At 48.4% G+C, this 13,373-nt stretch overlaps 1 protein-coding gene across 1 annotated transcript in view; it reads right to left on the bottom strand.

The window, feature by feature from the left end:
* Positions 1-6,546: 6,546 nt before the first annotated feature.
* Positions 6,547-13,373, bottom strand: part of Ltbp2 (latent transforming growth factor beta binding protein 2) — an 85,911-nt gene continuing 79,084 nt past the window's right edge. The window contains 10 exon segments of the mRNA XM_057782605.1: positions 6,547-7,792; positions 8,125-8,274; positions 9,068-9,349; positions 9,594-9,761; positions 9,841-9,978; positions 10,222-10,350; positions 11,148-11,231; positions 11,491-11,682; positions 12,333-12,476; positions 13,008-13,133. Coding sequence (XP_057638588.1) covers positions 7,641-7,792; positions 8,125-8,274; positions 9,068-9,349; positions 9,594-9,761; positions 9,841-9,978; positions 10,222-10,350; positions 11,148-11,231; positions 11,491-11,682; positions 12,333-12,476; positions 13,008-13,133 — 1,565 coding nt within the window. The 3' untranslated portion in view covers positions 6,547-7,640.

The raw sequence follows: 13,373 nt of genomic DNA, 5'->3' as shown, positions 1-13,373 counted from the left end.
CTTACCACCTGTCAGGATGGCATGGATCTACTTAAATGAGCTATTTTAATGTAAACAAAACAAAACAAGCAATCACGTCCTGAGTTGGGACGTGCAACTATGCTAGTCTATCATTTGAGCAACCTCCAAACTTTGACCATCAGACAAGGTGGAAATGGGCCCACATTTTTGGGCCTCCACACCAGGACAGACAGGGCTACACGGAAAAACCCTGTTCCAAAAAACCAAATAAATAATTTTTTAAAACTATGTGTAGAGTTTTTGTATATGTCTGTTCCACATGTGTGTAGTGCCAGTGAACCAGAAGAGGATATCATGCCCTGAGACTGAAGTTAAAAACAGCTGTGTGCCACCATTGGGCCTCTGGGAATCAAATCCCCATCCTATGGAAGAGCAACAAATAGTGCTCTTAACCATTGAGCATCTCTCCAGTCCCCAACATCTCTGCAGTCCCTGACCATCTCTCAGCCCCCGACCATCTCTCAGCCCCCAGTGTCTCTCCAGCCCCCAGCATCTCTCCAGCCCCCAGCATCTCTCCAGTCCCCCAGCATCTCTCCAGTCCCCGACCATCTCTCAGCCCCCGACCATCTCTCCAGTCCCCGACCACCTCTCCAGCCCACAGCATCTCTTCAGCCCCTGAGCTTCTCTCCAGCCCCTAAGAGCCTACTCTTCAAGAATATTTTTATAGGTAATTGATATAGTAGTTTTAAAATTCCCAAGCACAAGCAGAGAAGCTATTGTTGCTAAATATTCTCCACTAAATTGCAGTGACCAAGTAGGCAGAAACAAGGTCCCTTAGAATGTCAGAGCCTATCTCACTTGCCTTCTGGTAATGGAAGAATTCTGTATTTAGAAAAAGGCAGGTTGGGGAAGTGCAAAGTAGTCATTCTTTCTTATTTATGGAAGAATGTCTTTCAGAGGACTTAATCCAGGCGGCAGGGACACTTCATGAAGCTAAAGTGTCAGAAGTCTCAGAGGAGTGAGTTCCACCCATGGCATGATAGGAACAAGGGACACTGGGCTATTTGCCTGCACTAACAGACAGCGATAGAGTTCTCTACAAGCCCTTTCTGACCAAATACCGTCTTCCTGCAAGCCATAAAGGCTGGCAGACAAACATTGCAAGTTTTACTCACTGCTAATATGTATCAATGGAAAGATTTTTCATTCACCTTTTGCCCCGGGGCCTTTTTTTTTTTTTTCCTTTCATTTCTTGAGCCAGGGTCCTGCTTGGTCACCCAGGCTGACCTTGAACTCATTCTATAGTTTCAGCAAGCCTTGATTTTGCACTCCTTTTAAGAGTAGGTAGGATTACAGCTGTGTACCACCAAGCCCAGTTTACCAGAACTTTTATAAAAAGACTTTTATTACTTGTGTATATGAATGTGTATCTGTGTCAATGTATGTCGTGTATATAAGGGTGCCTGTAGAGGCCAGCATAGTATGTTGGATCTCTTGGAGCTGGGGTTATAGGCATTTGTAGAACTAACCAACATGGGTGCTGGGAACCAGACTCCAGTTCTCTGGAAGAGCAGGAACGCATCTTAACTACTGAACCATCATTCCAGTCCCACTAGAGCCCTCGTTATTCTTTTTGGCCTTTTTTAAAAAATATTTATTTATTTATTTATGTATACAATATTCTGTCTGTGTGTATGCCTGCAGACCAGAAGAAGGCACCGGACCCCATTACAGATGGTTGTAAGCCACCATGTGGTTGCTGGGAATTGAACTCAGGACCTTTGGAAGAGGAGGTAATGCTCTTAACCTCTGAGTCATCTCTCCAGCCCCCCCTTTTGGCCTTTTTGAGGCAAGAGTTTTAATGTGTGGCCCAGGCTGATCTTGTTACACCATGTCAGTTCACACTGGCCTCAAATTCTTGCTCCTCCTACCACAGCCTTCTGGGTGCTGAGAATTACAGGCATGTGTTCCCATATCCTGCCCTCCCTGTTATTTTGAAGAGCATTTGTCAAGGCCTTAGTTGTTGCAGAGTTGGTTTCTATGCTAATCTATGTGTGAGCCCCCTCTCCTTTTTCTTTTTCTCTGTTGGGGAGGGAGTGTTGAGCAAGGGACTCATAGAGGCCAGACAGTATGGCTTAGGCTTTCTGTTGCTGTGATGAAACACTATGACCAAAAAGCAAGTTAGGAGGAGAGGGTTTATTTGGCTCACACTTCCAGATCATAGTCCATCATCAAAGGAAGTCAAACTGGGCAGGAGCCTGGTGACAGGAGCTGATGCAGAGGCCATGGAGGGATGCTATTTACTAGCTATTCCCCATGATTTGTTCAGTCTGCTTTCTTTTTTTGTTGTTGTTTGTCCTGTTCCGTTCTGTTTTGTTTTGTTTTTTGTTTTTTCAGGACAGGGTTTCTCTGTATAGCTTTGGAGCCTGTCCTGGAACTCACTCTGTAGACCAGGCTGGCCTCAAACTCAGAGATCCGTCTGCCTCTGCCTCTTGAGTGCTGGGATTCAAGGTGTGTGTCACCACCGCCCTGCTTTAGTCTGCTTTCTTATAGAACTCAGAACCACCAACTCAGGAATGGCACCACCCACAATAGTTGGGGCTCTTCTCCATCAATCACCAATTAAAAAATACCACTACAGGTTTGGCTATGGCTCATCTTGTGGAGGCATTTTCTTAATTGAGGTTCCCTTCTCTCAGATGACATAAAACTATCCAGGACAGGCTATAGTGTATTTCATGTTTAGTCAAATCATATTAATGCAATGAACAAAGAAGACAAAGGATCTCTGAGCCTACTTTAGGTTGATATTTTGAAGAGGGGGCCTCCTGGTCAATCCTATTGTGCTATTATACTTTGCAGTTATATGATGATAGTGACAGGTATGTGTAAACTGTATGTATTCACCTGTGTGATGGGACCGCTGATTTTAAGAGATTAGGAGGAAGAGATGAGCAAGGACTGCTCATGCTTGAGAGTTTGTTTGGGGACGATTGCTGTGTGGTGTCATCTTCCACTTGCTGTTTGGAACCCTTGTACAGAATTCTCTGCCTTTGTGTATGACAAGAGGAAAAGATTTGATGACCATAGCTGACTGCCAACAGCCGAGCCTTGGAAGTCAATGACTTGAAGATGTGGCCACGTGCTGCACTAAGCATGATTGATCAGAAGGCCCTGTGCAGGGAGGTGATGCAGGAGAGCTTTTCACGTGTGGCTTTTCTGGGGTCTATGTCAAGACTAAGGAAACACACCCAACTAGCTGAAAGGATTGTATGCGAGGAAAGCAAGCATCCCTGTAAGCCGGCTGTGCTGGGAAGACAGGACGGTGTATTTCTTACCTAAGTATCTGTTTGCAAGGGACCAAGATTGGAGAGTCATGTTAGGTGATGTCAAGTACAGTTTTCTTTAGTAATCATATGTATTTCCATATATGAGCTTTGTAGTTCATTAAAGTTGCTTTTTGATGGGGGATGGGGAGAAAGGGTGAAAAGGTGTTTGGGTGATGTTTGCTGTAATTCTGAGAACTGAGTTCTGTTCTTTGGTCTTTTGTTGCAGTGCCTCAGAGGAGGGCTGACATTTAGCAGGCACAACCAGAGAGAAGGAGTAAGCTAGGCCTCCCTGTGTCTCCTTCGAGCTGATGGTACAGATCTGGCCTTCAGGAGGGCCTAATATTGCCCAGTGAGTCACAGTTTGTGTGTTTGGTGAAAGGCAGAGATTTCCTTTGGTTTTTTTTTCCCCCTCTAGGATTGCAGTCTGTAGTTGCTCTCTTGGAGTTCTTCCCTTGATGTCAGGGTCCAGCCTCAATGGGTTTGCACATTCCAGGGAAGGGTCGTGTGCATTAGAAACATTAGGTAGGAGGAACGGAGATACGGAGGAAAAGGAACAGAGATGCAGAATAGACCCAAGGGTAATCCAGTAAATACTGAATTCACCTGCGTTTATTTCCCATATGCTTGCGTACACCCCAATCCAAAAGCAGGGGGCAAGAAGGCAAAAGATTGCTTTAACATGATACAAAGAACAAGGGGCTGGAGAGATGGCTCAGAGGTTAATAGCACTGACTGCTCTTCCAAAGGTCCTGAGTTCAATTCCCAGCAACCACATGGTGGCTCACAACCATCTGTAATGAGATCTGGTGCCCTCTTCTGGCATACAAACATACATGGAAGGAATGTTGTATACATAATAAATAAATAAATCTTTAAAAATAAAAAGAAGAACAGAGCAATTACCTCCTTCAATACCAGAAACATCAAGCCACTATATCCTGAATTAAGCATTCTGTTGTTCAGGCAGGACATGCAACAACAATACCTTAGACGGAGCATCCTGTAGGCAGTCACTCCCTGGGTCAAACCTCCTGTCATACCCTTGAATGAGCAGGAATAGGCTTGAATTCTCTGACCTTTGGTCAGGGTGGAATGGATCCACTTCTGTGGGCTCCCACACCCTATAAAAGCACTATAGATCTGTTTGATAGAAATTTGCTAAAGAGATTTCAAAATGATTACTTTAATTAAAATATAGATAAATATATAAAAGGAGAAGGCATTGAAGCAATGGTTAGCCAGCAGCTGTATTTAAAAATATTTTATTTTTCTTGAGTAGGTAATACATCTACAAATTTAAAGGCAGGCAATACAGTAAAAAAAAAAAAACAACTCAGTATTTCCTTTATCCCCCTGTCACTCCCCCCATACACCATATTGTTTTCAGAGTTTAATCTCATAAATATAACATTTAATAACACATGTACAGGAGTACTCGGCACAGCATCGTGAGCAAAGGTAGGCAATGGAATTGGACTGGTTGAGAAAGTTCTGGTTTATCCGTTCCACAGAATAGTATACAGCTATAAAATAGAATGAGACCATTGTTTATTATTTCATCTCGTTTTGTAGTTCAGGCAGCCCTAGCTCTAACGATCCTCTTGCCTCAGCCTTCCAAATGTAGGTTTGATGGGTGAGCGCCCCAACACTAGGCCACATGAGATAATTCTTTAGGAGCAAGTATAGAAGAACAAGAATGTAGTTGGATGTGGTGGGCCATACCTGGAGTTCCAGTACAAAGGAGGAAGAGGGTTGTTGGTTCTAGGCTAGTCGGGCCTACTTGGTAAAATCCCGTCGAGAGAGAGAGAGAGAGAGAGAGAGGCACTGTGCAGAGCAGAACAGATTGCACACTATATTATTTCTGTTTTTAATAAAGACACTATGTGTATGTGCATGCAGCGTGGCTGGAGGCTGAACAGGGACACAAGGGGCAGAGGGCTCTGAGGGCAAGTGCACAGGGCCAGCAGGGCATGCTTGGGCAAAGGATGGGTGTAAGGTGGAGTGGTGAGGATGAGGTTACGAGAGGTCCACTCCCCTCTTTAGACAGACAGCAGCTCACCTTCCACCCCATTCTACAGCCTGCTCCCCCATCTGGTCAGGACATCTCTCTTGACAGGGTGTTTAGCCCGCCATCTGTTTTTGAGCACACTGTAGCAGTCGTTTCTGATCTTCTGCTCTTAGAAACACTGCGTGATGGCATCTTTGGGGAGAGTATATCTGTCTGAAGGCTACAGTCCTGGGAGTGGGATTTCTGGGTCAGAGAGCTAGCTTTGTGCCTGCGCAAGCCAGCCACAACGTGTTCTCCAGGTGCCGCGGAGCATCCGCCTCCCCGTTGCCGCGAGTGTGCCTGCTTCACCAGAGGCTTGCCACCAGCAGTCTGAGCAAACTTCCACCTTAGTCCATCTCTAAAAAGTGTCTTCACAGCCGGGCGGTGGTGGCGCACGCCTTTAATCCCAGCACTAGGGAGGCAGAGGCAGGCGGATCTCTGGGAGTTCGAGGCCAGAGGCCAGCCTGTTCTACAAGAGCTAGTTCCAGGACAGGCACCAAAGCTACAGAGAAACCCTGTCTCGAAAAACCAAAAAAAAAAAAAAAAAAAAAAAAAAGTGTCTTCACTATTCTTCCCCGTCTCCTGATGCATTAGAAAGGGAACCCCGGAATCTTACGTACCCCAGGTGAACACTCTTATCAACTGAGCTAAATCCCCAACTAAATAGCATTTCTGTTAGGAACAAAGAATATTTTCATTGATTTTTTTTTTTTTTTTTTGTCTGCTGAGGACATTTGAACTGGGATAATGGCCTAAAGAAAATTATTTAAGCTTCCTGTGTCTCAGTTTTCTTGCCTGTAAACAGGAATAAGGTAGTAAATGAGGTTGTTTATGATTAGATGAACTTTATGCGCAACCCTCATTACAACACTCAGATACAGCAGGCATTCAGTTTGAAGTTACATGGCAGCTGACGACCAGAGCAGCAGGCAGGACAAGGCGGATTTAAGAAGTAGCAATCTTCTCCGTGGCTTCTGTCACATGCATCCTTGTTACATCCCTGCCAATCTAGGAAATGCAGCAAGTCTGCCTTGTCTTATGACAGTATTGAGCCTCCCACACTGGAGCCCAGTCCCCGGGGGCTGGGGGAACTGGACATGGAGCACCTGCAGGTCATTTTTAACCTAATCTTCAGACCTAACCAACATGGTAAAGTTGGTATAATAGGAAATAAACACAGGAACATGAAAGTCCAGATGAACATTTCTTTATTCCACCATGCTCCTGAACTCCCAGCTAGCTTGTATGGAAGTGCATCTACAGAGGGATTCCAGACATTCATTTTTTCCTGAAGGGAACAAAGGCAAGACTTTCTGAGTAGAGGGGATAAGCAACATTGAAAATCTGGCTTCCTCAGTCAAGACCAACTAAAAGAGAGACCTTGTGTTGTTAGTCCATCAATCACAAAAGCCCAGAAGAGATTTGGTTTCTGAAGGGAGCTTATGTATCTAACAAAGGTCTTTGGAGATGGGCACTGTATCTTGTGGCAGCCCTCGCTGCTGGTGCATAGCAGCTCTAAGGTGGCTCCGAGTACTTATTTCCCCAAAGCTACTTGGTGTTTGTAGATTTGTATAATCCTGGCTTCTCCTTCCATAGCAGCTCCCCATGTTTTAAGCCCTCTCTTGCTGCTTTCTCAGCTCATTCCTCTTCGTTTGTGTTTCTTGCACTCAGCAAGTTAGAATTAGTCTCCATCCTTGAGACGAGGGAAACGGGTCCCTTTCTGGGGCCACAGACTGTTAGAGGGTGGAGATGTGGCAAAAAGAGGCCACACCAGCTTGACTGGGTGGTTGTAGTTCAGAGAGGTGGCGCTGGAGCTGTCCCCCAAACTTTTCCAAACCCTGTCTTGCTCCACAGATTGTGAAGGGCCCTCCCAGGGCAGATGTAGCCACTGTCCCAGTTATGGAACCATCAGGATGATGTGTGGATCACAGCTGGAAAGAGTGCCTGCAGCTTTTGCACAGCCTAGGGGAGTGGGTGAGGACTCTTCTGACGCGCGTCCTCCAGCGAGGCCCCAAGGACAGGTGGTAGGCTGTGTCTCATGGCCAGTGGCTGAAGCATTAAAATACTTGTGGTGACTGAGCCAAGCAATGGCATAGAGGCAGTGGCGGAAGCTCACAACCAGAACTAAGCTGGAAGAGAGTTTGAAAAAAAGCAGGCAAGGCTGGCAGAACTTGGCTACAGAGCCCTGGCCTGATAACATCACCTTGTCTTCCCAGCCGCGATGTTTTCCCAGCTAGGGACGCCATCTTAAGTTCCCAGCCTATGTGTGAAGCCATTTGCAGATAGCTGCCACCAGCGATTCCTCACTTCTCCTCCTTGGCCGCACAGTGTGGGGGGCCTGGCTCTGCCACATAACCTGGGGAGCAGTGGCAGCGATAGGAACCCTCTGTGTTCTCACAGTGGCCATGTGCACAGAGTGCTGCAGGTCCGTTCAAGTCTTCACACTCATTCACGTCTATGGAAGCAACAAAGAAAGCTGTAGGGGGCTCTCTGGCCATCTAGCCACCAGCCCCTACTCCCTACCCTGGATATGATGCCCAAACCAGACAACTCAGGGACAAAAACCAAGAAGCAGCCATGTCTTAGCATACCCAGGACCATGACTTCTTTCCCTACTTCTCTGTTGGGGACCATCCATCCAATGATTTTCCCAGGAAGCATTAAACCCTCCTTGGTGCTTTTGCAATCACTACCTTGACACATGCCCACTAGGGGGCAGCAGCGTATTTCCAAGCTTTCCTAAGCTCAGTCCTAACCAACATGTCATTCTCACAGTTTCAAACTTACCCACACAGGCCATATGGGCTGCATCCAGCTGGAAGCCTTCAAAGCAGTCACAAGTGTAGCCCTCCCGCACGCGCACACAGCGGCCATTCTCACAGCCATTCAGGATGCCACATTCCTCAGCCTGAAGTCCTTCGAAGGAGGCCAGTGGTTCTGAGACAGGGTCAGAAAGAATAATGCTGAGGCCTGTGCTTAGACCCCAGTCTCTCACTAGGACCTGCACCCTCTAGAACAAAGGTTTTCACTGTTTAGTGCCAAGGGTGGGGTTGTGTTGGTGGATCTCTCTCTCTCTCTCTCTCTCTCTCTCTCTCTTTCAGATTTACTTATTATGTTCTGCCTGCACGTATGCCTGCACACCAGCAGAGGGCACGAGATCTCATTATAGATGATTGTGAGTCACCGTATGGTTGCTGGGAATTGAACTCAGGACCTTTGGAAGAGCAGCCAGTGCTCTTAACCTCTGAGTCATCTCTCCACCACCACCCCCATTTTTAAAGTTAGTCTTTTCTTTCTTTTTAAAGATTTATTTATTTTATGTATATAAGTGTTCTATCTGCATGTACAACTTTATGCCAGAAGAGGGCATCGGATCCCACTATAGATGGTTGTGAGCCACCATGTGGTTGCTGAGAATTGAACTCAGGACCCCGGAAAGAGCAGCCAGTGATCTTAATCACTGAGCCATTTCTCCAGCCCTCATGTTGATGGATCTTAAGAGGCCTAAAGAAAGACACTGAAACCGAAAGCCATACTGTCCTGAAGGTTTAGAGTGATAGCCACTTGTGGCCGTGTTGGACCCAAGCCTTTTAATGTGAAGTCTTGACTGACCATGACCAGTGTCCTTCCCTTTCCCAGTCTTCACCCCAGCAGTAATATGGCTGGCAGGTAGATGGACGGGAGGAAGGAATGGTAGTGCCCATCTCTTCTCCAGTTTTGCTACACGTACCTGGATGACTGGCCACATAGTGAGGCTGGAGTTCAGAGGGCTGCAAAGGAGGCTCCAGGACCGGCGTGTTGTCTCCTAGCTCACTGGCTATGTTGGAGAAGGGAGGCTCGGGAACAGTGTCCTCTGGGCCCAGGTAGTTGTAGAAAGGGGCTCCATCTGGGCCATAGAGATTGTAGGGCAGATCGTCTGGGCCAGGGCCATACTCATAGCCTGGCCGGAAGTGAATCCCTGCTTCCCGCTCTGCCTCAATCCGAGCCACATTGCACAGTTGAGCATAGACTTCTGTTGGGGGGAAGGAGAAAGGGAGCTGGACTTTAGCTCAGCTAGCTAAAGCTTAGCGAATTGGTTCATTGGGCTCTTGCCCAAGACGAGAACATGTGGGGATTCCTGACCACGCTTGCGCCTCTCTCTGTCCTGAACAACTGAGATGAAGGATGAAGCCACTGCTCAAATTGCTCTCCTCCTCCTTCCAAGGTGATAGCACCCCTTCCCAGAGGCACACCAAGACCCGCAGGCACCTTCTTACCAGAGCTCCTGGGGGGGCACAGGGCACACTGCTGGCTCCAGGCCTCGCCATCCTGGCAGCAGCATTCTGTGTAGGTAGTACGGTGCCCACGCAAGGGTTGGCTGCACACGTCATTGGTGACTTTCTTCCAGCAGATGTCCATGTGGATGTCATGGTCAGGGAAGTCCTCTGGTGGCACAGACCCCATAAGCAAGTGAGTCCCAGATCAGGCCTGTGCCACCCGGTGCCCACGCCCCCATCCAGTCACCTGTGCTGCTGGTACTGTTGACACAGCGTTGGCCACTAAGGTCCAGGATGAGGGGAGGACTGCAGAAACAATGGAAGGAGCCTTCTGTGTTCATGCACTCCCCGTTCTCACAGACCACGTCCTGGCATTCATTGTGATCTGTGATGTCAGGGAAAGGTGCAGTGGGTAAGTGACCTTTGAACAGGCAATGCTCAGGGAAGGATTTGCCTTGGGAGGCCCATGAAGATGCCCATCCCGGAAGGGCTCTCTCTAGAGACAATATCTGACAGCGTAGAGCTCCCCTCACCTCAGACCCGCCTGCTGCAGTGGGCATCTTTCCCAGGAGGGGGGACTCCCAGCAAGAGTGGGACTTGGGGTTAGCAGGCCCTTGTGAGTCCTCACCCTGGCACTTCCTGCTGGAGGCATCGTAGTGGTAGCCAGGGTTACACAGGCACATGTAGCCAGGCACTGTGTTGAGGCACCGGCCATTGTGGCAGAGAGCAGACCCGAACAGGGCACACTCGTCGGCATCTGATGGAGGGCAGGGTGAGGCAGAAGGGAAGACATGACAGGAAGGGAAGCTTAGAGCCTACATCCAGCTGTTAGAGTGAGTTGGGCAAGTTGTTTGTGTTCTTCTTGACTTAGCTTCCCTAAAATACTGTTTAACCTCTTGTAATGAGGATTAAGAAATGTTAATACCCATACAGCACTTTAAGTAGTTCTCGGTATATAGCAAGCACTTGAGGAAAGCTGCTTTTTTTGACTGGGGCGTTCAGTGGTACAGTGTCTGCCTTGCATACATGAAGCCGTTGGTTTTATTCCCAGCAACACGCACACATGCGTGCACACACACATACACACACACCCATGCACACACACACACAAACACACACTTTCTGTTTCCATTATCTCCTTCTAAGGACTAGCTTTCTGAATAAGGAGGCAAGGGGCCCAGTACCTGAAACTCTCCAATCAGAGTGAGCTCCCCAAAGTGTCTGTTTTGGTGGGGGGAACCTGTGTGTCAGTGCAGTACCCTCACTCTGTCCCTCTGTCCAGGTATGGGAGAGGTGAGGTTAGACACCACAGTGCACCCTCTAGACTTGAGGGCACAGGGAAACTGAGCTTAGGGTCATGTGAACACTCCGGGAGGAGCTTAGTTAAAACTTTCCAGTTAAACATATCGGGGATAGAAGTGTCCCAGAGCCCAAAAGAAAGAAACTACCTGGAAGCCAGGGCTGGGTGTAGATTTCCTGGGACCTTACAGAGAACCAGGCCAGGGTTTACTGGAGCAAGTGGAATCTGGGGAGGAGGGTGTGGAGACTGATTACCTGTGTACATGGTGTGTCCAAATGTCCAGGTTCCTTCCACAGGGATATAGCCTTGACCACTGGGGCAGAGCTCACTGAATTCAACTGTGTAGGAAGGCATCCAAGCTCAGAGAGGGAATGGTATGTCTCCCCACCCAAACTTTTTACGGGTCTAATTATATAATAGAGGCTGGCCTGGAACTTTGCTATGTAGCTCAGACTTGCCTCAGACTCATCATCTTTCTGTTCCAGCCACCTGAGTGCCGGAGTTACAAGCATGTGTCATCACCCCTGGCTCCTTTCCCCTGTTAGGCGTCACCCTGCAAACTGACCCAAAGGGTCTTTGAAGCCCTTGAAGCCTTACCTGAGCCCTCAGATGGGCAAGCGTCACAGGCTTTTCCCCATCTGGCACCCTGAGTACAGCAGCACTCGGCCTTTGTAGAGTTCCATCCCAGGATGCTAGAGCAGGAAGGACCACCATTACTCTCAGAGTAGCATTCCATGCGGATGAGGCCTGGAGTTGGGTCCCCTGTTGGGACCTCTGGGATTCTCTGAGCTGTGTGTGACAGAAGCCCCTTATTAGTGTCTGTTCATGACCCTCTGAGGTATCCCTGCTATCAAGTTGGTCTGTGAAATATGATGTTTGTACAGAGCCTTATGGTGTACATGATCTCATGTAGTACCCCAGCATCCCTAGGACTGCCTAGTGTTTTCATCCCCTGCTACAAAGACACTGCACCTAAGAAGTTACATTTAAGAAGTTATTATGGAGTGAAATGGGGCTCTGATGCCCAAACACCTGATGTTTCTAGTGTACTATTTGCCCACAACCCCCATGGACAATATCCATCTCTGGCATAGCATACCTTCTGCTCCTCAGGGACCCCAAGCCCTTCTCCCCTACCCCCATTTTCCCTTACAAAATTCCCCTTGATTTTTTTCCCAAGTCATTGAAGCCAGCTGAGTCCTGGTCCAGCCTGAGGTAGAGTGGCAAAGGGGAGGGTCCATCTGAGCTCAGTTTCAAGGTCTCCTTAATCCAAAAGACTCATCCAAGGATTGGGTGGATTCTAGGTCTCTACTAAACTCAACCTGAGGTCCTTGGGGGCTACTGTAAGTACCATAGTACCCCTAATTTCCCTAGGTCATCCTAGACCCTCAGGGAAATGTTGTCTGGAAGTGAAGGGGCCTGAGTCTCCGGGGTCTCACCTCCAGCCACCCGAGGACGACAGCGTCCTTCTTGGGCATCGTATTCCTCAAGGTCGCTGGCGCAAAGGCACAGGAAGGAGCCTTCCACGTTCTCACAGAGTGCAGCCCCGCACACTGCCAGCATGAGTTCACACTCATTCACGTCTGCCAGGCACAAGGACAGCCTCGTGTACAGAGAAGAGGTAGCTAATGCACCCTGCCCCCAATTCCAGCAGGTTCTCATCCCACCGCCCCCCCCCCCCTTCGGGAGAACCATGCTCGGAAGAAGCAATGGTAGGTATGAATTAGCAGGGAGGGCACAGGTGGGCAGAGAGCATGGGAAGGATAGTGGGGCAGAGTTACTGAAAGTGACTTTAACCATGAACTAAGAGAGTGCCCTCCTCTGGGCACCTCTTGAGCCCCCAAGTTCTCCAGGGAATTGAGTGGGGCAGGAGGTCTCTTCCTTCTTGTGCTTGCTCCTTATGTGGCCAGCAGCAGTGCTAGCTGGAGGGGATTCTCCCTCCCTTGAGGTTGCCTTGCCCACCCTTTGGGGTCCTGTCATGGAGCCGAGTAAACATGAGTGGTTTGGAAGAGGGCCCTATCACTTCCTTTCAAGAAAGAAAGAAATTGGTAGAAATGAGAAGGACCCAAGGGCCTTTCCTAGCCCAGACCTTGGGTAGCCCGCAGGCTTCTCACCAACACATTCCCAGCCTGAGGGTGAGGTCTCAAAGCCCTGGTCACACAGGCAGCGGAAGGAGCCGTCCGTGTTGTCACAGAAGCCATGGTTCCCACACACGGTGTCATTGGCACATTCGTCTATGTCTGTGGGGTGATGGAGACTAGGGTAGAGGGCATTCACGCTCGCCTGTGTGCTGGGGATACTGATGTATCTGGTCTGTTAACACTAAGATTTGCAAACAAAACAAAACAAACAAACCACCCCCCCCTCAGTCCCGGGCCCAGCACAAGAAAGCTTTGGCTAACATTCTTCAATTTTTGGGTCAGCTTCGCTGTATGGAAAATATACAAACAACTGCTCAAACGGTACCCGCGGGAGAAACT

Source organism: Chionomys nivalis, chromosome 10 (assembly GCF_950005125.1).
Source record: "Chionomys nivalis chromosome 10, mChiNiv1.1, whole genome shotgun sequence".
NCBI lineage: Eukaryota > Metazoa > Chordata > Mammalia > Rodentia > Cricetidae > Chionomys > Chionomys nivalis.
Note: the sequence above shows the minus strand (reverse complement) of the source record. Positions and strands in the feature narration are given on the sequence as shown.